This window comes from Xenopus laevis, chromosome 1S (genome assembly GCF_017654675.1).
Source record: "Xenopus laevis strain J_2021 chromosome 1S, Xenopus_laevis_v10.1, whole genome shotgun sequence".
NCBI classification, from domain to species: Eukaryota; Metazoa; Chordata; class Amphibia; order Anura; family Pipidae; genus Xenopus; species Xenopus laevis.
This window is the reverse complement of record NC_054372.1, coordinates 99559692-99586977: the sequence shown is the minus strand read 5'-3', so window position 1 is coordinate 99586977 and position 27286 is coordinate 99559692. Positions and strand designations below refer to the sequence as shown.

General features: G+C 35.5%; 1 protein-coding gene across 4 annotated transcripts in view; it reads right to left on the bottom strand.

Moving 5' to 3' along the window:
* Positions 1–27286, bottom strand: part of LOC108703726 (paired box protein Pax-5-like) — a 133610-nt gene that overhangs the window by 65545 nt on the left and 40779 nt on the right. For all 4 annotated transcript variants that reach the window (XM_018239937.2, XM_041579984.1, XM_041579985.1 and 1 more), the window contains exon 6: positions 12417–12592. In XM_018239937.2, coding sequence (XP_018095426.1) covers positions 12417–12592 — 176 coding nt within the window. The remainder of the gene's footprint in view (positions 1–12416; positions 12593–27286) is intronic.

The following is a 27286-nucleotide window of genomic DNA, read 5'->3' as shown; positions in this document are numbered from 1 at the left end:
TTGAAAGTTTATTTTACAAATAAAAACCCCCACTGCTCTTATTCAACCATTAGCCACAGCAACAAAGCATATATGTAAAACACTAATGGGGGAATATAATAAAAGTCGGTAACGATAATATTCGCAATGCAGAAAAGTTATGCCTCTGTGTGAACAAATTTTCCTTTGCGCGAGGAAGGTTTGCGAATTTTATGCGCAGTGAATATAATAAAACTTCTTACTGAAAAAGTTATTAAGTTTGCTCCAAAAGATTACGACACCTTCAAGCTCTTCTTAAAAGTGGGCTGTGCGTGATGAAAATTCGCAATGCAATAACAGGTTAAGGAAGAATATTACATTGCTAAATGTGAATTTTTATTCCTATTTGTGCAAATTTTTATTCTTATTTGTGCAAATTGTTTTGCTCTTTGCGACTTTTATTACATTCCCCCATAATCTCACTAAGCTGAGCTCTTAATTCCTTAGTATTTATGAGTTACTTCTGAATTAATTATTGAAAAAGGGAAAAGTGAGAGAGACCATATACCCAGAGCACCAACAAAATAATTTAAAGTGTTGACCCATTCTTCCAGCTATCGTTGGTTTAGTATTGGCCCATATACTCAACTTTGGTGAGGAAAAGTGCTATCTCTATTGAGTAGTTCAGTCTGAAACACTTATCATGCCTGTTATGATGTTTATGATATTACATCATGATCACCTCAGCTGTACTGAAGCCAGTAACACAAAAACTACTACAAAACTAACATGTAGCTTGGACATGTCACTTCTTTTGTTCATGTTCTATTGTTCAAAGAAAGCTCCAAAATGTGAAATGTGCCTGTGTTTCCCTCACTTAGTTCCAAAATGCAAAAAGCGGCTTTTAGCATGAAAATGCTCTGGTGAGAGTTCTTGAGCCATAGAATGGGAACTTGGCCAGTCATGAGAACTCATCAATTCCTAAAATCCCATAGTTTCAGATTGAAAGACTCATGAACCAATGCCACAGGTGCAAGTTCTTTTGCAGTAAGGGGCGTAAATCTGTGCCCCCCTAGGACCCATGCTGGGAGCACTTGTATCCCTGGTCATGATGCTGCACACTATTGCAAGCATAGTGAATACATCTAAGCATTTAAGCCCCTTTACTGCAATACGCAGTTACTTGTCAGTGGTACAATTGATTTTTGTTTTTTATAAATTAAAAGTCCAGTTTTTTAATACTTTAATAAAGCATATGTTTAAATTCCTTTAATTTTTTTTGTTTCTTTGAAATATCTGACAGAACCTTAAAATAGATTATTTGCACCATTACTATGTCATTAACATTTTATTTACATGTTATGAATATTAAACAAAGTTTAACAAAGAAAGAAAATTCCTTCATATAGGAAATAAACATGTTATACAGTATTTCACGTGTTTATCATTCAGTTCATTTAAGATTTAAACAGTGTTTATCAGACGCAGTTCAATAATTTCAGAGTGCAGTCAGCTGACATTTAATAGGGGATTTCTACAAAGGTTCAACACCCTGGTTATGTCAGATTCAAGTTAATTTGTTCTAGGTCAGGGAAAAACCATGACACTCTAGCAACTACGTCGTTCCCACCCCCACTTAAACCAGCTTTGTTTGTAGAGAGTTGCTGGGGTTTGTAGCTTTGTTGTTTTGCCTGTAGTAAATGTTAATAACATTTGATAACAATCAGTGAGGTTTTCACAATATTTAAGTCTTCCAGCTGTATCGAGCACAACTCCCAGTATGAAACAAATTAGATTTTATCATTTATTGAGAGTGGTTTGATGCTAACTGAACTACCTGTGTTATTACACCACCAAGATATTGAACAGTGCTTTACACATATTATACACATATTATACATCATTCACAAAAGTGAAGCTAAGTCTAAGGTGCCTGTTGAAGTCACTATGGTCAGTTGTATCTGGAGCCAATTAACCTGCCTATATATTTTTGGGGTGTAGGAGCAAATCCATGAATGCACAAGAAGAATATACAGTACAAACTCTTTGAAGATAGTAGAATTGAACGTAGGACCCCGGTGCTGCCACGCAGCAGTGTTATACTTAATGTCATACTAGTTTTACATTTTGCAATTAAATGCAGGGAATTTTACATCACAAAATTCACAGACAACTCTATTTTTTCACATACATATGTTAAAAAATTGCGGGGGTGATTTTGTTGCAAAATGTGGCCTAACAGTTGTGTCTTTATTGTGGCTGATCTAGTGAATAGGAAAATATCTAGTAACCTGTCCTAAATGACGAAGGTCAAGGGCAGAGCTGACATGATGAATGAACGACTGCAGTAAACATTAGAAAAATTACTAATCCCTAAAGACAACCATTTAGACACATGCATGATGAACAAATGACGGACCATCCCTTACCAGCTGAGAATGACAGAGGCTGGGGCTGCACCACACCAATCTGTCTCTCGTTGCAAGCAAATTCCTTAAAAAAAAATCTGTGCTGTTTAACCTCTCTTGATCTTTGAACTTAGAAGAAGGTCGCTTTGACGACACAATTTTCCCAGTTGCCTTTCTGTCTTTGTCAATCCGATTGCAGACTAACAGCCCTTTCTATTTTGTAGTGGTATTGATCTGTTGGCAGCAAAGGGCTGGATAATTAGCCAGGAATTAGGGTTTCTATTACAGAGAAGAAGCTGCCCCAGCTGATTTATCACCTGAATAATTTACTGTGATTGAAAGGAAATTAAAATGAACTTCATTTGACAACTGTGCACTTTTATGGGCTTTAGTGAAGACTCAAAGGCCAAATTAATAGCCTGTGTTGCTTAATAGTCTACTGAGAGTAAATATGGAAGGATTCGCCACTGTTTCATGAGAGCAGTAAAGAGATTTGCTGTACTTACAGAATTCAAACAAATTAACAAGCAAACAAATTGTTTCGAAGGCCAGTTGAAAATGCTGGCACCTCATTTAAAATGCAATTGCTTATTAAATTGTTAAATCCTCATATCTTGCTTAATAAAGTGTCCAATCTATTTTATGTGCACTTTCACTGTGCAGGGATGTACAAAGGCATTGGATATTGCTATAAGGGCTAAATATGATTAGAGTATCGCTCTTGGTATATATAGCTTTTTTTCATGACTTGTGGCTGCTCTACTTTCACCATAAAATAGTTGTATGTCAAACCATTTATTGCAGTATATTCCATAAGGCCCACACTGTGTAAAGATGACCAATAAAAGCTGTTTACCTTTCAAACCAAGAGAGCAGTTTATTGGTGTGTGCATGGGGCCTTTATACCCAAACAGTATAGGATAGAAAATCCCATTAGTGTAAAGGTAAGGATATGTTTATCCTTGTATAGGGTCACCAGTCTTCACATGGGGTTTGGTTACACATGCCCCAGTCTTGCAGCTTAAAAACACGTAACAATACCATCAACAAAATCTGGCAGTCACTCTAGGAATCCTACTAACAGGCAAAGTGAAATAAACATTATCTTTATTTAGACACCAGTAGTAAACATGATAGCCTTGTGAGTTTCATGTCAAAGCACATACTCATAGTCAAGACTATGAGTATGTGTTATGTCTTCTAATGATGACAAAATCAAGATTTACATATATTTTACTTGTCAATATATTCTAATAGAAAGCAAGGTGTAAAATGATTAGTAATTAGTAATAAATTAATAAGTTCTACCTCAAGCTTAAATAACATTGCTTTATACTAAATAACAAAGAATGATACATGCAGATATTGATTGCAACTCCTTCCAATTCAAATATAAATCACTAAATCCTACAATAGTGTAAAAAAACAGAATGCCTATAGGTATTGCAAAATGGAACATTATCACCTCTAACCTTGGACATTACCATCTAGCTGAATATGAAGCATATTACATACACTCAAGTATAGCTATGGGGACTATAACTACAACTACTTTCTAGTCCTACCTCTTGCAAACTAACCGATTCCCTGTATAATTCTGTAATAATTCCACATGCTAAGTCTCAATGAGTTGTGTAGTTACCTCAGAAAAGTTTCGCCCTGCTCCAGTAATCGACAGATACCAATTAGATGAGTGTTTTGCTATTCTTGCTGAACTACCGTATATTGCTAATTTTACTTTTCCCTGTGGGTATTTGACAATATTTTGCCATTATGATGCCTTCGCTGGACAAATGGTCTTACCATGTAAATGTTCCTGTACTGGTCACTCATAGTGAAGGGCGAATAAATTCAGCAGGTGCAAATTCGCGGCAAATTTCTGCATTTTGCTGCTGGCAAATAAGTTAGCGAAAATTCACCAGCGTCAAAAAAATTTGGACGCATGGCGGAAAAGTCTCTCAAAAGTCAAAACTGTTGTGCGCCAACACTATTCAGATGCCCATTGACTTTTATGCCAGCGTCAAAATTGATGCGAATTGACGGGGGCGTCAAAATTAATATGTGAATCAAAATTAGATTTTCAACAATTTTACGCTGAAATTCGCCCTTCACTAGTCACACACTGCAATTTTTGCATGTTAAAGAGCATAAATAGATGTATAAATAGATGTATCTTTCAATATAAAATGATGCTATCTCAACCTTTAAGGAAAGATTAACAACCCCTCTGCTGGCATTTCCAAATATTATCTGTCAGACTTTAAGAACCACAATCTTATCCCTTATGCCTCTATTACATTTCAGGGACTGACATTTCACCATTTGAATTAGTTAATTCAGTACCAAATTTTAAAGCTAATCATCAAAAAGTAAAGCTGAGAATAAGACTGCACCAAACATTATTACTTATGTAGGGCATCCTGCCAGCAGTTATTGTTGTTATCTATCAATACAACAATAAAAGCAACTGTCTGACTTGCTATGAGTTACTGTCCTGGAGAAGTGTTGCATTATTTTCATAACCGACCCCCTCTGGTTACCAATTTAAATACAAACTGAGTATATTATTATTACCCACTACTGCTTACTCTTTGGTTTTCTTGATGCACCATCAGAGTGTATGGTAGTTAAACACAGTTGTACTGAGAAAAAAGGAAAGACTAAAGGCTGTTCAGATGTATCTGAACTGAACCATAACTACTCTCACTACCCTACACTTAAAACACATTGAAGTAAGAGAAATTCTAAAACTGCTATGATGCTGTCAATGTTTGTATTGTTTTTGGGAAAACTGTGCTCTAAGAAAACTGAAGAGATATTTTAACTGAGAAAAAGTTTTGAGATGGGTGCATCTGTGGTTTGATAAAGGAATACGAAATTAACGCTAAGTCTGAATACTTGTGGGCCTTTTAGACGCATAAACAGATTTGCCTGATGTACAGGCATAAAATGTGTTACTGTAACTGCTGAGAGCAGTATTTTTTTAGATAATAAAATTACCCTTTGCCGTATAATGATCTTTTTTTTTCTAATAAAATTGAGAAATAGTAAGCCATTAGTGGAAGGGTAGGGTTTGTTTATACAGAGCTCATATTCTCTCTTTAAAGGAACAGTATCACCAAAAAATGTAAGTGTTTTAAAGTAATGAAAATATCATGTACTGCTGCCTTGCACTGGTAAAACTGATCTGTTTGCTTCAGAAACACTACTATAGTTCATATAAACAAGCTGCTGTGGAGCAATGGTGGAAATTGAAAAATGGCTATATGGCACAGGTTAACTAATGGATAACAGATAACACCATTAGACAGACAGACCTTATTTGCTATCTGCTGAGTAACTTGAGCTTTTTCTCCTTTGAATGGCTGCCCCCCATTGCTAAAAAGCAGCTTATTTATATAAACAATAGTAGTGTTTCTTAAAGGGATCCTGTCATCGGAAAACATGTTTTTTTCAAAACACATCAGTTAATAGTGCTACTCCAGCAGAATTCTGCACTGAAATCCATTTCTCAAAAGAGCAAACAGATTTTTTTATATTCAATTTTGAAAACTGACATGGGGCTAGACATTTTGTCAATTTCCCAGCTGCCCCTGGTCATGTGACTTGTGCCTGCACTTTAGGAGAGAAATGCTTTTTGGCAGGCTGCTGTTTTTCCTTCTCAATGTAACTCAATGTGTCTCAGTGAGACATGGGTTTTTACTATGGAGTGTTGTTCTTAGATCTACCAGGCAGCTGTTATCTTGTGTTAGGGAGCTGCTATCTGGTTACGTTCCCATTGTTCTTTTGTTTGGCTGCTGGGGGGGAGGGAGGGGGTGATATCACTCCAATTTGCAGTACAGCAGTAAAGAGTGATTGAAGTTTATCAGAGCCCAAGTCACATGACATGGGGCAGCTGGGAAATTGACAATATGTCTAGCCCCATGTCAGATTTCAAAATTGAATATAAAAATATCTGTTTGCTCTTTTGAGAAATGGATTTCATTGAAGAATTCTGCTGATGCAGCACTATTAACTGATTCATTTTGAAAAAAATGTTTTCCCATGACAGTATCTCTTTAAGCAAACACATCAGTTTTACTATTGCAGGGCAACACTGCTTTATATTTTCATTACTTTAAAACACTTTTATTTTTTGACGTTACTGTTCATTTAAACAAATGCCCAATTAATTCATAAGGGAGCAGAAGTCTTAACAATAAAACCAAAACATTAATGGGGGAATGTAATAAAAGTCCCAAAATGCAAAACAATTTGCACAAATAAGAATTATTTCGCAATGTAATATTCTTCCTTAAAATGTTATTGCATTGCGAATTGTCGCAAACGATAAAATTTGCAAACCTTCGTCCACTGTCGGAAGTGGTCGTTAAACAGTTTCCAGGTTTGCAAACACTATAATTAATTTATTTTGTGAATATTTTTTCTGTTAATGACTTTTATTACATTCCCCCATAAAGGTTTTAAGGGCCTTTAAGGGTTGCTGCACTTCTTTGACCTTTACAGCTGACCAGGAAGTATAAGAGGGTGGCAGACATAATGAAAGTCATCCAACAGGATGAGGAAATTATATGTTATGGCTTGATATATTATAAATGAACAGTTGACAGATTAACATTAAAAACAATAGGAACATCCCATATATGTAATAAACAGCACTAGGTATGACCATGCCATTAACACTATAGGTAAATAGACATGTAGCAAACTTGTCATTACATAACCTAGAATGTCTCTTATTTATTGGTAGAGAGAAATCTGGGTATCTGTCCCGTTGTTGTGAAGCTGTGTTTTTTAAGTGGGTTCTTTGAAAAATATGGCTATACTGTAGTACAGAGAAGTCAACAGACTCCAGGGGATGATTTTTGGATGTGAGCACAAATTATATTTTGTCACATATATTTTATGACAGTTGATAATGGTTCTATATGATTCACAAATTCCTATGCTGAATATTTCTGCTACTTTAGTAGAATTCCTAGCAGTGAAACATTTTAATATTGTGAGCCATATAGAATATTCTACAAGAATGTGAAATATGATAGCTGCTTACCTAATAACTTGCCACAGAAAAAGGTTCAGTATTAACTAGGAAAAATTAAGGTAAAATTGTATACAAATTATCCAATTAGCTAACAAATCTAATTAAAAGAAACCCTTCGTTGTAGCGGCCTTGTAATTAATTTTACCCCTTACACATAAAAATGCTTTGAACAAATAAAGATTACATTTTCTTATCAACTTTTGTGAAAAACAATAATTGTGCGGAAATTAAGCAAACACTTATTTAATAGTTTCAATTCAGTATTATAACATTATGTCTAGTAGAGGATTTTCAGTTATTGGACAGGCAAAACCAGTATGGAGCTTAGGGGCCCATTTACTTAGTTCAAGTGAAGGAACAGAATAAAAAAAACTTTGAATGTTTTTTTTGGCTACTTCGACCATCGAATTGGCTTCTTCGACCTTCGACTACGACTTTGACTTCGAATCGATCGATTCGAACTAAAAATCATTCGACTATTCGACCATTCGATAGTCGAAGTACTGTCTCTTTAAAAAAACTTCAACCCCCTAGTTCGCCACCTAAAACCTACCGAAGTCAATGTTAGCCCTCATAGGCTTTGCAATCTTTTTTTGGTTGAAGAAAAATCCTTTTGATCAATGGGTTAAAATCCATCGAATCGAACGATTCGAAGGATTTAATCGTTCGATCGAATGATTTTTCGTTCGATCGTTCTATCAAACTATTTGCGGTAAATCCTTCGACTTTAATATTCGAAGTCGAAGGATTTACATTCGACAGTCGAATTTCAAGGGTTAATTAACCCTCGATATTCGACCTTAGGTAAATCTGCCCCTTAATGTGTTAATTTTGTTCAAAATAAAGGGATTTTTTTTAATACTACTAATGATTAAATTAGCTTTTACTGTGCTAAAATATATATTTAATGAGTTGCCGTTGTGTACTTCTGTTGGCAAAACATGCATGTCAACTATGTATGCTAATTAAAAAAGTTCCATAATCTATAAGAAGAATAGAGTTCACAGCAAAAAAGGTCCCAGAGAGCAGAAAATGTGGTATATGATCATAACTGTGGAACAGTAGAAAAGTTATTCTTTTGCATATTTTAAAGCGATTGTCACTTCTTTAGCAGATGTTAAAGAAATCCCATGTGACCAATAATATTTTATTGTATTGTTTTTTGTTATTCCATTTAAATTTAGCACAGAAATGTTTTTGGTCTACAAAAGCAAACTGCAGATTTGCACTTTAAACCATAGGGTCCATGCAACCAATGCATTAAATACCCATAAAGTGCTCCTTATAAATGCCTCTGATGCTTGCAAGTAGCTGTTTTATCAATCCCTCATTGATGAGAAACATTGCTGACAGCATTTCAGAATCTTTAGTCTGAATATTCTCTTATTTCTTCAACTCGCTTGTAAACTACACCCCCCCAACTACCGCGGCACTACCGCGATTTTTTATGTATAATATCGGGGCACTTGTCTATTTCATGGTTTTAATAGGGAAGTTTGTTCTGTGATACAGTATAATGCTTGGAGGTTTTATAGACTTTGATTCATTGAAGGGGAAGATCATTTTCCATTTGATGCAGTATAAGGGGGCACAATATGTCATGCAATGAAAGGCAGTTCTATGCAGATGATTGGGAGAATTAGGACTGAGATGTAAATCCGCGACACAAATTAATGCAGTATGTGAAGCATTGTTAGGTACTGTATAAGATGCTTTACTTTTTCCATTGTAGAATTTTATATACATTGGACCACCATGGGCAATGTAATATATTCTTTTCTTATAATTTCAATTAGGCATTAAAATATAAACAAAATTGGGGGTAGATTATTTTAGTTTAGTTGCTAGGTTTGTAAGGGCTAGTCCACACGGGGAGATAGCCACGCGTTTGCGGTCGCCAGGCATTTTCAGGCGACTGTTGAAAAGCGCATCGCCTCGTGTGGTTAGCACAGGCGTTTTTACATAGGCACCCATACAAAACTGTCGCCTGCGCCGGTCGCGGCGACTGGCGCGGCGCTTTGTCGCCGCGACCGCAAACGCGTGGCTATCTCCCCGTGTGGAATAGCCCTTAGATTGACTGTTCCAAAAAGACATAACATCATGAGCCATACCTTGAAAAAACCTGCTAGCAGTGCATTTAACACATGAGGAATGTAGGATTACCTTGATGAGGACTAGATCTGTGTTATGCTAAACTCTAAATTGAAATAAACTTCCAACATAAAAAATCAGTATATGGCTAATTTAAACAATTTCTTTAGTGAATACTTGTAGATTAATATGCAATCATATATACTTTAAGGGGCAGGTTTATCAAAGGTTGAGGTGAAAATCTAACTTCGACTAGGGAATAGTATAAGTTTGACTCGAATTTGAAAAAATTAGAAAATTCAAATTTCGAGATTTATCATGTACTGTCTCTTTAAAAATTTGACTTTGACTATTTGCCATCTAAAACCTGCCAAATTGCTGTTTTAGCCTATGGGGGACCTCCTAGAACCTATTTGGAGCCAATTGGTGGACTTTGAAAATTTAAAGTTTTTTTTGGAAATCAAATCAAATTAGATCGAATTCGCTATTACTTCAATTCGTATGATTTTAATTCAATCACATACGGACCTATTCGATCGAAAACTGGCCTATTCGACCAAAAAAAACTTTGACTTAATTCCGGTTGGTCTTTTTGAAATCGAATTTCAACGTTTTTTAACTTCGAAATTCGACCCTTGATGAATCTGCCCCTAACAGTCCATATTGCCTAATGAGGCACATAATTCAGCTCAAGAATCTGAGACTCAAGAATTTTTGGAGTATTCCCTGTATTCATTTGCAGACTTTTTTTTATGAACCAGTATTCCTAAACATTGATTGAGTTTTAGTTTAACTTGCTCTCCGTACTGACTTTGCTTGCTCTTCACACTGTTGTTTCCCAACAGTCCAAAAACATACTGATAAGTCAACCGGCTCCTGAGTAAAGAGACCCTAGTGTGCGTTCTTGTGTAATAAGGAAATAAGATGTACAATTCTTTGGATAAGGAACTGACGGAAGCCACTAACATACAAAATTTCCAGTGTGCAGCAAATCCAAGTTGTAAGAGTCTTTTCACAATGGATTACATAAAGCATCCAATAAAATATTTACTATCAATATAACAAAACCGAATTATGTTTTCTACTAAAAAAAATATAGTGGACACACAAATTATAGTCCCTAGAATAGTAAAAAAATGCCATTAGGCATAAAATATATCAGCTTTCACTACACTCATTTTTAGAATGTATACAGCCCTTTGTCTATTCTCAAATAAGTAAATTAAAGAACAATATAAATACCTATTGCTTCTTCATTAACAAGATTGGTGGGAACAAAAGGGAAGACTTGCATGAATTTCTACAGTTATAGTGACAAGAGCATCTGAGAACCTGACCTGCTTCCTACTTCTGCCTCATGCAAATACAAATTCAGACAAAGGCGAGCAAGGGCAGATTCGTGCGGTTTGATAGCTGCACAAAGTAATACTGACTTGACAGCAGCGGGCTACTGGCAGAAAGAAAAGAAAATACAATATTTTCCAAGTTAATGTGCATTGAGAAACCACTGTCTAACAAATACAAAAAGTTTACAAGGATAATATCATTCTAAAATACTTCTTTTTTTATTTTAGCAATTTTCTAATCAATGCTGCTCAGCATTCTGTTGCTAAACATACAAATAAATATACACTTACCATAATTTACCATTTTAAACATGCTGGTGTGCAATTAAATAAGGATAAAAATAATTTCAAAGCTACTTTAATTTACTGTATGACATATTTTACCTTTGTATATCTTTAAAATAACAATATTTGAATGTGTGTATGTTTAATACACAATTTAATGAAATATAACCTTGTATCTGTCACTCACTAATTAATATTTCACTGATGATACAGTTTTCCTCCTGAGAAACAGCCCTGACATGTACCCAACTGACATCCATATTTTCTACATAAAACCCATCTGAAAATGGAATATTAATTCCATCTGGAATATTAATTATACACCTTAGTGTCTTGTGACCTTAATATCCACTATATTACTAAAGTGTCTGTACTGCTGCTTGTGCAATATCTCATATGAAACCAAGAGTATTAATAAAAAAGTATCCTCTTTTTGCTTTTCTTAAATATTTATTTTTCAGAGAAGAATGTTCACTACATGTTAGAACATTATTGGGGGCATCTGCTTCCATTCAGCCACAAGTACATTAGTGCCGTTGGGTAATCTGGCATACATTGCAGTATGCATTGCAGTTCATCCCACAAGTGTTCAGTTGGGTTAAAGTCAAGGCTCAGCAAACCAACAGATGTCACTTTGCACATGGGGGTATAATTGTACTGAAACAGGAATAGGGCCTTTCTTATACTGTTGGCACAGAGTAGGAAGCATAGCATTGTATATAATGTCATTGTACACTGTAGTATTTAGTATTTCACTCAAACTGGAGGACTTTTGACAAAGCATGAAAATCATGGCATTACACATTCAGGCAGTTACCATTCTCCTGGCATCCACCAAACCCAAACTCATCATCAGACTGACAATTGGTAAAATGTTAATTTTGAGTTTTTACTGCACCAGAGTACCAAACCAATGACCTTTACACCACTCCTGTCAATGCATTGCCTATGGCAACATAAGACTTTTCCGAACTCCCTGTGAATAGTTCTTGTGCTGACACAAGAACAGCTTAGAACTCATGACTAGATGTTCCAATTGACGACTTTTGGCCAACGTTTTTAGTAATATTTGTGTGTGTCTATAGATATATAAACACACACACACACTATTGCTATTTATACAGCAAATATATTTGTATAGAGACACAGGCCACTGAATGAAACTACCATCAGTTAACTGTATGAATGTACATTAAACTATCTTAACATATTCTCCATTCTGGCTTATTAAAAGATGCTTAAACTTAAATTAATATGAAATGAAAACTGAAATAGGTACAATACCTGCTCAGGCTTGATAGGCTCAGTAGTAGTAAAGATATCAGTGTAATGTTGTCTTTCAAACACTCGATCTAATACTTCCAACTGTTGCTGAGTAAAGACGTCCCCTCTCATCTGTTTTCTTAGGAAATCTCTTCCTGGAAGTGAATGACCATTTGGTAAAGGAGATTCTTGAATTCCTGCAATAAAATAATAACATTAAATGAATGCATTGGCATAATGATTACTACCTGGTTGTGTTGGGTTTGTAGGTTTGTTTCCTAGCAAGACACTATCTGCATGAAGTTAAAATGTTCTCCCTGTGACTGTGTGGGTTTCTTTGCATTTTCCAAATAAAATAATAAAACAAATAATAATTTCATGTCAACAAGCATGCAAGGAATCAACATAAAATCCATGCTTCCCATTTTGTAGCTATTATACGCGTTGGAACATCAATCAATTGCACCAGTCAGCTGGAATATTTATGGGCATGTATTGACAATCCAGCAACTGATCTCCTGATTGTGATTAGGGAGTAAATAATTTGGTTTTCATAAAACTGGGGTTTAAAATTAATTAAAAAAAAAAACAATAAAAGGATTTGTGAAAACAAAACTCACCTTTTTAAAAAATATTTATTACATGTATTATTAAAATGTATTCAATGTTAAACAATGTGCTTTTTTAATACCTATGCCTTATTGCAGCAATATTCTTTGTGTAGAGCCAAGAGAACTAAAAACAGGACTATGTAAAGTGCCACAGATAATTTGCAATTAGTAGAGTTAATTTTGCAATTAGTACTTTCCTCTGTGTATTATACTCTGCGGGTTGATTTTACACTCATATGGAGAAAGATTTTACAGAGTGAAGTGAACATCTGTTTGCAGTGTATAATACTGTAAAAACATTAGATTATATATTGGGTCATTCAACACTATGGGGTTATTTACTAAACTCCGAATGCAAAAATCAAGAAAAATTCGTGATTTTTTAAAAGTCTGATTTTATATTAAAAAAATCACAGAGTATAATACTCAGAGCAAAGTACTAATTGCAAAATTACCTCTACTAATTGCAAATTATCTGTGGCACTTTACAGTTTACTGAATTTTTTGGAATTTATAAAACCCTGAGTCTTTATCTGAAAATCCGGCATCTGTGACCTGTTGAGGTTGCAAATAAGTCAATAGGAGAAGTCCAAATGATTTTTTGATGTGCGCTGGGTTTTGGGCAATACCCCAAAGTTTTTGAGTGAAAATTAAAAAAAATTGTGAAAATCAGATAAAAAAGTCAGAAGAATTCAGGAAAATCAGATTTTTCATGCAAATAGCAAATTTTCGGGAAAAAGTTATAATAAATAACCAAAAAAAACCAGAGCGGATTCGGAGTTTGTAGTGAAAAATATTGAGATAAATTCAGACTTTGATAAATAACTCGTGTTGGTTTTACATAGAAATGTTGTTAAACAAGACACAATAAATGGATTTCATTGTCAAATAACAAAAGTAACAGTAAGTCTAGAACAGATGTTGATTACGGTGGTGTTGGTTGTTATATTTATAGCCTACTCTTTCTAATGAATATAATGAGTATATTATGAGTATATATCCTTGAAAAAGGTCCCAAAGAGGACCGAAACGTCGGATTTGTATGAGATGTGTGTGAAATAAAAAGACTGCACAAAGGGTAGTGCTGGTCCGGGAGCTTTCTTCCAAACAGACTGTATATATATATATATATATATATATATATATATATATATATATATATATATATATATATATATATATGTATGTATAGTAAATAGTAAGCCAATCATCTTGCACCATAGGTTTACTTTTTTGTTGCTCCCAAAATACTTCCTCTAACAACTGATGTGGTATGGTTAAATCAGAAGCTCACATGCATCTATACCTGGCAGGCCCCTTTGACATCCCCACACATCTAGGCTTATGGTAAAATAGTAGGACTTAATTTTCAAAAAAACTAATATAAGTAATCATAGGACAGTTTATTTTACATTTTTTATTAAATCTCACAGTAATAAAGTTCTAGTTTTTGTTATTATTAGTAGGTGCATATATTTTATAGTTATTTAGACATTGCCTTTCTGTGAAATGAGCAAGTCATGGGCCTAAATCGGTATCTAGCACACTGTTAACTTCCTGCAACATACATATGAACATTAAATCTTCCTAAGGACATATCACATGTTGAAAGAATCTAATACCAGTAGTGTCCAACTATATTACATTGAGCCCCAGATAATTGCCTTACTTCACTGGAATGTTCTGACTAATTAAGATGGATGCCACCTCTGTCGTTTTACTCCTTATAAAAAGAAATGAATTACTGCTAAGAGCAAAGAGGATATTGTGGAATCAGGTTCAATTTAATAGGAGTAATTTGCTTTAACTTTGTCCTGAGATCTTGTAAGAGCCAAGTTCCATCATGGTGGTAATGATAAAGCAATTTATGTGTACATTTAGGCTGACATGCCATGAATCCTCTTACTGTGTGATTATTATTAGTTATTTAACAAATACCGAGGTCTAGAATAATGTGACTATACTGCACTGCATTTTGCAGGTCAAGAAATTGAAATGGGTTTAAATGATTCAACAACACTCAAATTAGACAAAGACGTGTGACCCAGGGTACAAATCAAAACTGAGCCCTTATGCACAGACTACAATACATAAAGATTTCAAGGTTTGCCTGTCTACATTGCTCTATGGTTGGGCACTATGGTTAAAATCATCCAGAGTCTCTAAGCAAGTCTGGAGTTTAAAGCTTCTAATTGTGTTTGCATTTTGCAGTCCAGATTCATCTGCTTTGAGATTAGCATGTACTTATCCCTCTGTGTTAAACTGCTATGAGATCATTTATAATTAAGTATTAGATTATGTCACAAACAAAATGTATAGGTTATCATTACTTTTGATACCCAATACAACATTAGCGTTCTTAAATGGGATGTTTAGTGAACTGGATTGTGGTGGGTTTGTTTTAATCTAACTAGAAATAGTGCAATATTAATGCATATTCTCATGGTAGTAGCTATGCTGACTGTACGAATGCTAAAAACGTGCTGTCCATCAGAGCTACAAAAGAGTTAAGGAGTTGTCCTTTGTCAAGTCCAGTCTCTGTACTCCCAGTTGCAATGGCACACAATATTTTCAAAATAAATGACTTTGTTTCTCTCAGAGAAGTATGATTGTGTTGCAGAAAATAAAAAAAGAAACTAGAATTAAAAAAAAAGATATGAGAGATACCAAAAATACCTTTCATTTTGAGGAGATATCAAAGCATTTCAAAACTGCTGATAGAGTCTCAGTTCATTCTCTATTATCCACTAAAATCAGCAGGAGCAAGGAGCAGACCCTGCTAGATTATATTCCACATAAGATGGTCAACAATATATATATATATATCTGATCTTCAACCTCTATTGATTGACCAATTTCACAAGCAAAGACTGGTGAAATGAAGCTGAAATGAACATCATGCTTTAACTCATTGAACCTATCAGGCCTGAGTTAATCTCACTGCCCACTGTCTCTGATAGAATTCAATTGATCAATCATGTTTTGGTGATAGTACCATTTCACTGGTTTATTGCTTCTTCATTTCAAGGCTTGAACTGTTAGGTATACACAGACCAGCTGTCCTTTTCTGAGATGTGCACAGATCACTTTCTGTGTGCCACAACAGTTCTCTTGCCCTAAATATGTGAACTGAACACCATATCATTTTCTTTTTCAAAGTTCATTTTTTTTAAAGGATGTGTCAACCCTAAAAATAATTTTGTGCCTAATAAAAGAAAACATACTTATACGCAACTTTCCAATATGAATTTATTAAAAATTACTAGTGCTTTAAAAGTTATTTGTAAATGTAATAGCTATTGAAAACAGCTTTTGCTTAACTCCTACTTTTTAAACAGTTGCAAATGCCCATCTCCTCCAGCTAGACAGGTCTGTCAATCCCTTGGCTTGAGTTACATTATTTCAAAAGCTAGAGCCACCAGGGCAGAGAATATAAATGGACAGACAAACATTGCTTTCAATAGCAATACATATACAAATAACTTAAGAACCATAGGAAATGTGTAATTAATGTATACTGCAAAGTTACTTAGAATTATGTTTTCTTTTATTAGGCAAAAAAAATTTTTTTGGGTTGACGTCCTTTTAAGTGCATTAGAAAAACGAATCACTTGGTAATTATTAGGTTATTAAGTTATGTAATGTACATAATCCTAGTATTATTTTTATATAATAAAGATTTTATAGACATCTTTTTTCCGCTTAAGAAAACAAAGTAAGAAGATCAGGACCTGAACTATGGTTAGGTAGAAGAGGCACGTGCTTAGGGTGCAATGCTGTAGGGGTGCTGGTCATGTACCTCCTCTATCTGTCCTCCGGGGGCATAACAACAGAGGAAGCACACCCTGTGCTTGCAAGGGGGCCCAGGAGTTATAGGGGCCCCATGAGGCCCTAATTCATATACAATTTCAATAACAATTAGTAAAACAGGTCAACCTCTAGACATATTGGGGGTCTGAAAAATATGTGGGGCCCAGTAATATCTAGTTATGCCACTGCTGTCCTCTATAGTCCGGACACTTGTCCCTCCACTCCAAGCGGCCATGACGCTCCTGTCCAAACCCCGTAACGTAATCAACATACAAGGGCAGCACACTGCTATACTACTTGCCTACTATTCCATAATACTTCAAAGGAAAACCAGCAACACCAAGATAACTTGTGAAAAAATTCAAAGTGTATTCAAAAATGCATGTACAACCGTGATGTTTCGGTCCCTTCTGGGACCTTTCACAAGTCAACCTATGACCCAAGCACATATATATATACCCATAACAAACCAATCAATAGGAATTGACATTAATAGCATAAAGTTTCAACTGCAATAAAGCAAGCGCAAAGTGCTACAAAGTGACCAGTGCTATAAAGTGCTGTTATACTTACAACCAATTATATCAAATGCATGTTAATCATAATGTATCTATGTTCCTTCATAAGATATACCACTTGTATAATATGTATGAACAACAGTGTTCATACACATTATAAAAGTAGCATATAAAATTAAACTTTTCCAGAGCCATTATAAAAATTCCATATGGTACAGGACAGTCTTACACATTTATCAGACCTACGAAGGATTTTTTAACATACATCTGCAGCACCAAGCAGACACCAGTGTGAGCCATAGGTGGTAAATTGTAGCAGGAGTTAGCTCTTCTTTGCCTTTATAGAGCTCCAGTATAATTAATAAATCATAAGAAAGAAGCTGCATAATTGGTACTCCTCGAACTATTACTACAAAATAAAAAATACAGAATTATAAATAAAGATCCAATGATATAGTACCAGAGGATAATATCATTGATTTGGGTAGGGCACTGGGGTGAAGGGTTTACTATTGAGAATAATGTACAGCTGGGAGAAGCAGGAGGATTATGAGCACTAGGAGATTAGATGTCTCCAAGTGGCTGTCACTCCCTGTCCACATATATGCACACACATACATATTTTTATAAGGGTCCATTTACTTTGACCCTGGTAACAAGGGACACAAAATCCCACCCCTTAGTGACTATTTACATATTACTTCCTCTGTAACAAAGGCTGCAATTTGCAAGATCTGGGTACAGGACTCATCTGCACATTGTGCCTTCCAATGCCCCATAGCTTGCACACCAGATGACAATGTTCCTCCATATGCCACACATAATGACATATGTATAATGTGTAGTGAGGAGTGTAGTGAAGAGTGCAATAGAGTAACTTTCCTGACGCCTGACTTGGTTGGCTGTATCACTACTGCATATCATTGGCAAGATCTAGTGATGGGCAAATCTGTCGCAAAAAAGTTGCGAAACGCATTGAAATCAATGGGCGTCAAAATTATTTTGATGTGATCGACAATTTTTATACGTGCAACTATTTCGTCCAAATGCATTAAAGTCAATGGGCGTCCAAATAATTTTGACTCAGGACAATTTTTATGCACGCGACAATTTTGACACGCTCCTATTTTTTTTGTCCATGCCCATTACTAGCAAGATCAAATCTCATCATTTTCAAACAAAGATATATATTTATGTGCAGCACAGAGTATATGGTACAGAAATGTACAGAAACATGTATGAAGGGAAGAATTATGGAAAAAAAGATCCTTGTATGAAAGAGCTTACAAAAAAAACTAGGAGCAGGGTCAAGACATTCACTGCTATTCACATTGCAAGCCAGTTGTGATAAACAGGCTTATGATAACATCATTAAATTATTTGTTATTGTAAGTTCTGCTTGCCCTAGACAGTTATCTTTTGCATGCATTATTTTTTCATATTTTTTAATGTTTTAGTATCGGTACTGAAATTATTTGCTTGAGATGGCATGAAAGAGTTAAGGAAATGATCTTCCTGCCTTTTTTTCCCCCCTTGCACGTGGATCATCTGGTACACTGCCCGGCTTATGACTCCAGGACTCCAGACTGAAACACCTCCCCTGAGCTCCTGAGAAAGCTGGCATCAGTTGTAGCCATAACAAACTCAATTGTTCTCAGCAGTGCTCCAACAAATAGAGTCATTAATTACGGTCTCTCTGACCCGCCGTTGGCTGCAGTGGCAATCAATGTGAAACCGCTCATTGCCTTCTCTCGGGGAGCGAAGACAGATGCCATAAAAACAAACTGCAGAATGAGAAGAACCCTGCCAGTTAGGCAGCAGCAAGTTGTACCCTGTAACAGCCGTCACGCTGCTTCTGTGTGTGTGGCTACATTTATTTGGGCTGCATCAGCCATGGGGGGAAGGTATCCCATTAAGCGATTATTTTTATCTTATAACGTCAATTTACTTATACTGATTGGCTTCCTGCAGCCAAATATCAATTAAATTGCAAATGCCTGCCGAAGCGTATTTTCTCTGTCTCTTCCATTTCCGCAACCTTTTTTCCACCTTCTTCTTCTCTATGTTCTCACATAATTTAATTTATTTCCTCTCCTGTATCTCAAAAGGAAATCTTCTTCTAGAAGGCCATTTGCCCTCTGCTCTGAGTTCTTGAGGGGGCCTCATGTACAGGCAACATTTACAAGGAAAACAGCAAATCCTTACAGCCATATAACAAATTGTGTATTAGCTGCTGATTTGGTTTTTAAATACAGCACATATTGTTGTGCATCCATCTTTAGTTCATTAACACGCTATCTGCTTAATGTTCTTACGGTTACATTTTTCATTTGCTAAGGATTAGTTTATTAGCTAGACACACTTACGACATCCCCAGAGAATTCTCCATATTTTTATCCTGTGTTGAAATTGATCATCAGGATGAGCCTCTAATGTGGTCTAAATGATGTAAGAGCTTGCAGTTGGTGCAAAGCTGAGTCCAGCCCTGACATGAATCTGATAAGCACATGCAGACATTAAATAATATTTAATTCTACAGAACACATCAGTCCTATGAATGGAATCATCTAATTAAATCAACAAAGAAAAAAGTGATATTATCTAGTAGGAGGCAGGCTTCTATTTTGTAAATGAAATATGACTCAAATAAAATTGGATGTTTTTGGAAAGATGTACTATTTTCAATAGTGACTAGTTATAAGGTTCAAGGCACACTTAAGCTATCCAAAACTGTCCATCCTTCCCCCTTTTTAATTGTCCCTATTTTTAAAAAAAATCTATATTTCTTAAATCCTTGCATGCAATCAATACTGAATTTTCTACAAATAATTATCAAAGATAGTTAAAGATAATATATACCTCCTAACCAATAAAACCCTGCTTCATGTAAATAAACCATTTTAATTATATTATACTTTTTTAATGGTATGTGCCACTGGGTAATCGGAAATAAAAAATTGCCATTTTAAAAACTAAGGGCCGCCCCCTGATATCCTATGGTTCTCGGTTCACACAAACAAATCAAACATGTTAGGTCACATGAGCCAATTAACAGAAAACATTCTGTCTTTTGCTCCCACACTTGTTACAGTTAGAGCTGCGTTATTTCTGGTCAGCTGATCTCTGAGGCAGCACAGAGAATATCATTAAATGGGGGCTCAAGGGAAAAGATGTAAAAGGCCAATATTTACACATATATATATATATATATACACACACACCAGTTTGGTAAGATTCTTTAATATGCAACATTATAAGATATAAACTTAAAATCTGTTGCCTAGGTAATTATTTTGGGTGTATAGTTTTCCTTGAAGTTCTCACATTTTACAGACTGTCTTGCTAAAGCCAGCTAGAGCAACCATTTATTCCTTCTGACTGTCTGTATGTTCAGAATAAGCAAACTCCACCCACTTCTACTTAAAAGTTTTACATGGAACTAGTAACGGCAAACACTTTTGCATAACCACAGCACTTGAATTAAAATTACCAATATTTAAATATATCTTATTGGGAGAATTAGTGACAATACGTTGCTAAAGAAATCAGGGATGCACCGAAAGAAATCGCTAAAGATTCTGCCGAATCCGAACCCTAATTTGCGTATGCAAATTAGGGGTGGGAAGGGGAACAATTTACTTCCTTGTTTTCGGACAAAAAGTTATGTGATTTCCCTCCCCACCCCTAATTTGCATATGCAAATTAGGATTTGGATTCGGTTCGGCTGGGTAGAAGGATTCAGCCGAATCCGAATCCTGCTGAAAAAGGCCCAATCCCAAACCAAATTCTGGATTCGGTGCATCCCTAAAAGAAATGCAAGTAGTTTTAAATGTAGCATTTAGTTATATTAATATTTAAATGTCCTGCTGCTAATAATCAAAAGAAGGATAAAATAGTTTGGTGCCCCACATTAGCCCAGTTAAAAACTGAATTCAGACTTGGATTATATGCATTTAAATTTAGAGCAAAAACTGGACTGGTATTTGTATATTTTTTACTTTTGCTTATAAACAATATAAAATTCCCAAAAAAAAGTCTTTCCATAGAATGTAAAATGTACTGTTTTTTCCATATATTATTTTGACAGAGAACCTTATTTATGTATATATCTTCATAAATAAATTTGGCAATTACCAAACTGCTACTTCTGTCTAAATTAAGAATTAATATCCTTCGTATAAGACCCAGTAAAAATGCTTTCAGTGACAAAATAAGCATCACAAACTTTTTGAAATTATTCTGCCTTAATCATGGAACACAATATCTTGTGGTAACCTTGTTTCACTCAGCAAGTTATAAAAACTTAGTTGGGCAGTGTAATGTTCCTACATGTCTATGCCAGACTAAACTTCTGAAAAATAAATACCTGTGTAAAATGTTTTATGCTGTCTATTCATTAAGTATTCTTCCAGCTTACAGTACAGAATGGGCTGAATTTATCCATTATTTCTATTGTGCTTTATCATAACAGTACACAGTCTTGGTGGCAAGAGTTTCTCCATATGGGTTATGGGATGTTAGGCATTTAATGTTATCTTTCATATTTTGTGCGGCAGACAAGCTTTCAGTAAGTACGGTATGTCCTCCACCTGTCTCTAAAAGAGATATGCATGCATATTTAATTATATGATATTCTGTGGTATTGGCATCTCGGCTCTTTGATATACTGGATCTGGGGTTTCTGAAGTCAATGACTAGGAATATGGGGTATAGATGCCAGTATATCTTTTGAGTTGTCAAAGTAATAGGTATCCCCTTGACAGTGATATTTATTGCCGGATCTAAGACTATATAGTCCAGTGACTAGCTCTGTATTTCTTTCCTAAATATGTTGATCAGGTCACATGTATGCCACTATAATTACATTAAAGCCCAAGGGAATAGAAGTTAGCATTTCCCTAAACTAGAGGCGAGATACAATTCAAACCAGAATCACACTGTCAGTTGTGCTCTCACAAGCCAGAATTAAAGCACAGTCACCCTCACCATACAGTATGCTGTTTATCACTCTACTCCTACAACTTTGTTTAAAACCTTTCATACCCTTTTTAAACTCCATGATCCAGTACACAGGCTTCCTGTTAAAAGTATTCATCCTGTTTTTATTTTTCTATATCAGAAATGCTTATGGTTTATGTCTACTCACTTCCTGGTAGGGAAGTATGCCTAGATCTTTGTTTACTTGTGTGAGGATGGGGCTTTTTCTGGAGTAAATAAAAACTATAATCTAGTCTCTGCCAAAAATGATGTCAGAAATATGGTTAGAATAAAGTTAGTTCTTATAAAAGCCCTTCTTAATTTATCTTTCTTGATATCTATATGCAACTCTATCTACTGTATGTAGCTCCAACACCACATAAGTGAAAAACTACAATTAAAAAGAATAAAGCAACCTCTCTGTATGAGTTGATAAGTGAAGTGGCACTGTAATTGATGACAATTCATGTATCATGACAGACTTTTAGTAAACTAAAAATCTATGTTAAATCTATGTTAACTATATTTAAGAAATATTATATAGCAAATAAAACAATTTTGATCATTATGCTGCCATTATGCTCCCCTTCTTTTATTCAAGGTGTCATATTTTATTTCCATAATTAATGTCTTCTATATGTTTAAATAGGAATCTATCCATAGAACACAACTTTACCTTTACTCAACCTTGCACACAGCATCTCACCAGAGCAACAATGGAGTCAACTTTGCTCTGAAATGTAAATAATTCCCATCCGTTTGTTTCTTCCATTATTCTGTTTAATTGTAGACTTTAGAGCAGGGATCCCCAACCTTTTGAAAGCATGAGCAACATTCAGAAGTAAATGGAGTTGGGGAGCAACACAAGCATGAAAAATGTTCTTGGGGTGCCAAATAAGTGCTGTGATTGGCCATTTGGTAGCCCCCTATGTGGACTGGCAACCTACATTGAGACTCTGTTTGGCAGTGCACCTGGTTTTTATACAACCAAAACTTGCCTCCAAGCCTGGAATTCAAAAATAAGATCCTGCTTTGAGGCCACTGGGAGCAACATCCAAGGGGTTGGTGAGCAACATGTTGCTCACGAGCTACTGGTTGGGGATCACTGTTTTAGAGATCGATTCCCTTCCATTATATTTTAGTTTGCTATACTGTAACAGTATGTTTGTACAGGTATGGGACCTGTTATCCAGAATGCTTGGGACCTGGGGTTTTCTGGATAACAGATCTTTCTGTAATTTGGATCTTCATACCTTAAGTCTATTAGAAAATCATGTAAACATTAAATAATCTCAATAGGCTGGTTTTGCTTTCAATTAGGATTAATTATATCTTAGTTGGGATCAAGTACAAGGTTCTGTTTTATTATTACAGAGAAAAAGGAAATCATTTTTAAAAATTTGGATTATTTGATTATAATGGAGTCTATGGGAGACAGCCTTTCCGTAATTCGGAGCTTTCTGGATAATGGGTTTCCGGATAACGGATCCCATACCTGTTGTGGTAAAATGCAGTTCATACTTTGTACTCTTTAATTGTAAATGTAGGGACATTGTGTACACAGCGGAGCTATAGTTATTACACATGGCCAAACTACAGGCTCACCCAACACAGTCTCTTATTTGTATTTTAGTTTAAAATAAAGGTCTGCTTATAGCATTTGTTAGCTGTATATTTTGAAAATCCTTTACTAGAGTTCATTTATGCATGGAAATTTTAGACTTCAACTGAAGTATTTTTTTATAAGATTCCTATCAATATGGAATTAAAAAAACAAAGGGATCTACAATTCAGTAAAGGTATAGAAGAAGACAAACAAAATATTAGATGGATGGAGAATAAAAAAAGAAAATTGGCCACAGATCTGCTATTGACAAACATCCATTCCAGGGCTGATCCTTTTTCATGATCACTTTATCATTTAATGGCAGTTTTCTTGCCAATTCCACAGAAGGCAGTTTCACAATTGTGTGCATTAGCACTCGTATAAAACTGAGATAACGGAGGATGGTGTGAATAGAAACTAGCTGGGAATCTTCCCGGAAGATCAAGAGTTCTTTGTTTGTTTTCTATCTTTTTTTCCCTCCAACATTCACATCAGGCTTTTCACCGTTTGCTATCCTTCTTCAATTTCCAAAGCACTTGTTTGCCTTTTGATAAATGAACATTACACTTCACATTCTAGGCGACAATAAAGACCACAAAATGAAAAGGTTGTGAGCACACATCCTGTAATGTCTCTGCATTATACACTGTTATATGTTTAACCCACTTGGCACCAAGAAGGCTTGCTTTGTATACAGCTGCACCCAGGAGTTCAGGGTTCCAGTAAGAAAAAAGATGGCCCAGACTTGTGCAAGATGTATAGGAAAAACCAGGCTGGTAAAACAAATACAGTCAATTAAATATATCCAACATCCAACTGCTGTTGTTGGTCTAAGTTCCCAATACCCATGACAGCTTTGCATCACTGAGGTACTAGGGAATATATAAGCCAGTAACACCTAGGGGCACATTTACTATTGGTCAAATATCGAGGGTAAATTAATCCTCAATATTCGACCCTCAAAGTAAAATCTTTCGATTCCGAATATTGAAGTCGAGAGATTTACCGCAAATGCTTTGATCGAAAGATAGAAGGAAAAATCATTTGATCGAACGATTAAATTCTTCTAATCGAACGATTCGAAGGATTTTAATCCATCGATCGAAGGATTTTCCTTCGATCAAAAAAAGTTTAGAAAGCTTTGCTCGGTAGGTTTTAGGTGGCGAAGTAGGTAGTCAAAGTTTTTTTTAAAGAGACAGTACTTCGACTATGGAATGGTCGAATAGTCAAACGATTTCTATTTTGAATCGTTCGATTCGAAGTCGTAGTCGAAGGTTGAAGTAGCCATTTCGATGGTCGAAGTAGCCAATTCGATGGTCGAAAGTAGCCAATTCGATGGTCGAAAGTAGCCAATTCGATGGTCGAAGTAGCCAAAAAAACTTTGAAATTCAAAGTTTTTTTCCTTTTAATCCTTCACTCGAGCTAAGTAAATGTGCCCCCTAGAGATCATGTTTGTGTTGTTTAAGGTTTTGACCTTTTGTGTGTTTGTTCAATTAATTCACACATTAAGGACATTGTGTTAATTTTCCTTATGTAGCTGTTCATTTCATGGGTTTATACTAAAACTACATTTTAAAAATTGTTCTATGTGTTTACATATGCTCTGTCAAGTTTTTTTGTGACATAAGGTTAGAATGTAAACCCTTTACACACAACTGCACAGTCAGAAAAAAACTAGTCATTTGTTGAGGCATTCATCACACTCTGAAAGTCAGGTAAGGAGCATTCAAAAGTCAAAAGAACAGAGTATACAATCTTTAAAATTTAAACTCTCTACAAAAGTTATATTGACATGGAAGTATATTTATTTTATTGCTGTCTGTTCAATAGAACAGGAAAATACTCATGGGCTTCTGCTGTAATATATTGTAAAAGAAAAATAATTACTGAAATGTAAGGTATCCCAAACTCAGAACTAACTCCAAGGACCCAGTCACGTCTCACTCTTCTGCCGGATAGTCAAAAGTAATAGGTATCCCCTTGACAGTGATATGTATTGCCTGATCTAAGACTATATAGTCCAGTGACTAGCTCTGTATTTCTTTCCTAAAAATGTTGATCAGGTCACATGTATGCCACAATAATCACAGTAAAGCCCAAGGGAATAGAAGCTAGCATTTCCCTAAACTAGAGGTGAGATACAATTCTGGCTCCCACAAGCCAGAATTAAAGCACAGTCACCCTCACCATACATTATGTTGTTTATCACCCTACAACTTTGTTTAAAACCTTTCATACCCTTTTTAAACTCCATGATCCAGTACACAGGCTCCCTGTTAAAAGTATTCATCCTGTTTTTATTTTTCTATATCAGAAAAATAAAAAAAATAGTCAAATACAGGCAGAGGTCGGTACAGGTGGCAGAATGCCAAGGTCAGGAACAGGCAAGGGTCAGGAACATGAATTAGATAAGAGAAAAGCACCCAGGAACTATAGGAATAGACCTTTACGTTGGACAATGGGAATAAGGCACTTGTGCCTTTAAATATTCTAATTTCACTCCAACCACAATGACATCACGCAGCGCACATGAAGAAAGCCCATTTTACCCGAAGGCGCATGAACCAGGAAGCGACGCTCGGGAGTGGTGGCGAGAGGTAGCAGGCGGCTGACATCCCCGCTGTGAGCAAGGCGGGTGTCCCAACCTCCCCACTAGATCACGAGATACTCTTACAATTACATGACATCATATTGGTTTCCTTTACCAAGGAAACTTTTATCACAATTCCGCTAGAAAATATATCATAAGTAAAAAATATCCCATCTAACCCCCTGCAAAAATGTTTTGTTTACCTTCTTTTATTATTCTACTGCATTCTCTGAGCTTTGGGAGCTAGTTAATGATATACAGTATGGCACTGCATGGGTTTACTTGTTTGATAAAAGGTATAGATGTTCTGACCTGATCTGTTCTTTAAACAGATGTAGTTATGAAATACTATTTAGGAGCATATGCTTTATTAAACTAGTTTCTGTTCTAGATTATAGTAGTTTCTGTACTGTAAGATGTCTATGTAATTCAAGAATAAGCATAGACAGCTATGTAGCTTTTCTGAGCCTACTATGGGGTAAAATAGGCAAACTTCTGTCACTCTACATAATGTATTCAGCTGGCAATATCATCACTATGTTACCTGCCAGATATATTGGCATATTCCAGGTATACATGTGCTTTCCCATCATCACTTTTCAAAATCCTGCTCTTCCAGAACAAATCTTCACAAAATAGAAATATGAATGGATACCATAAAAAATTAAATAAGGCACACAAAATCCTGGTTTCCTCTTTAAGACATATGATTAAAAGAACAGTAACACCAAAAAAAAGTGTTTTAAAGGAATGACAATATAATGTACTGTTGCTCTGCA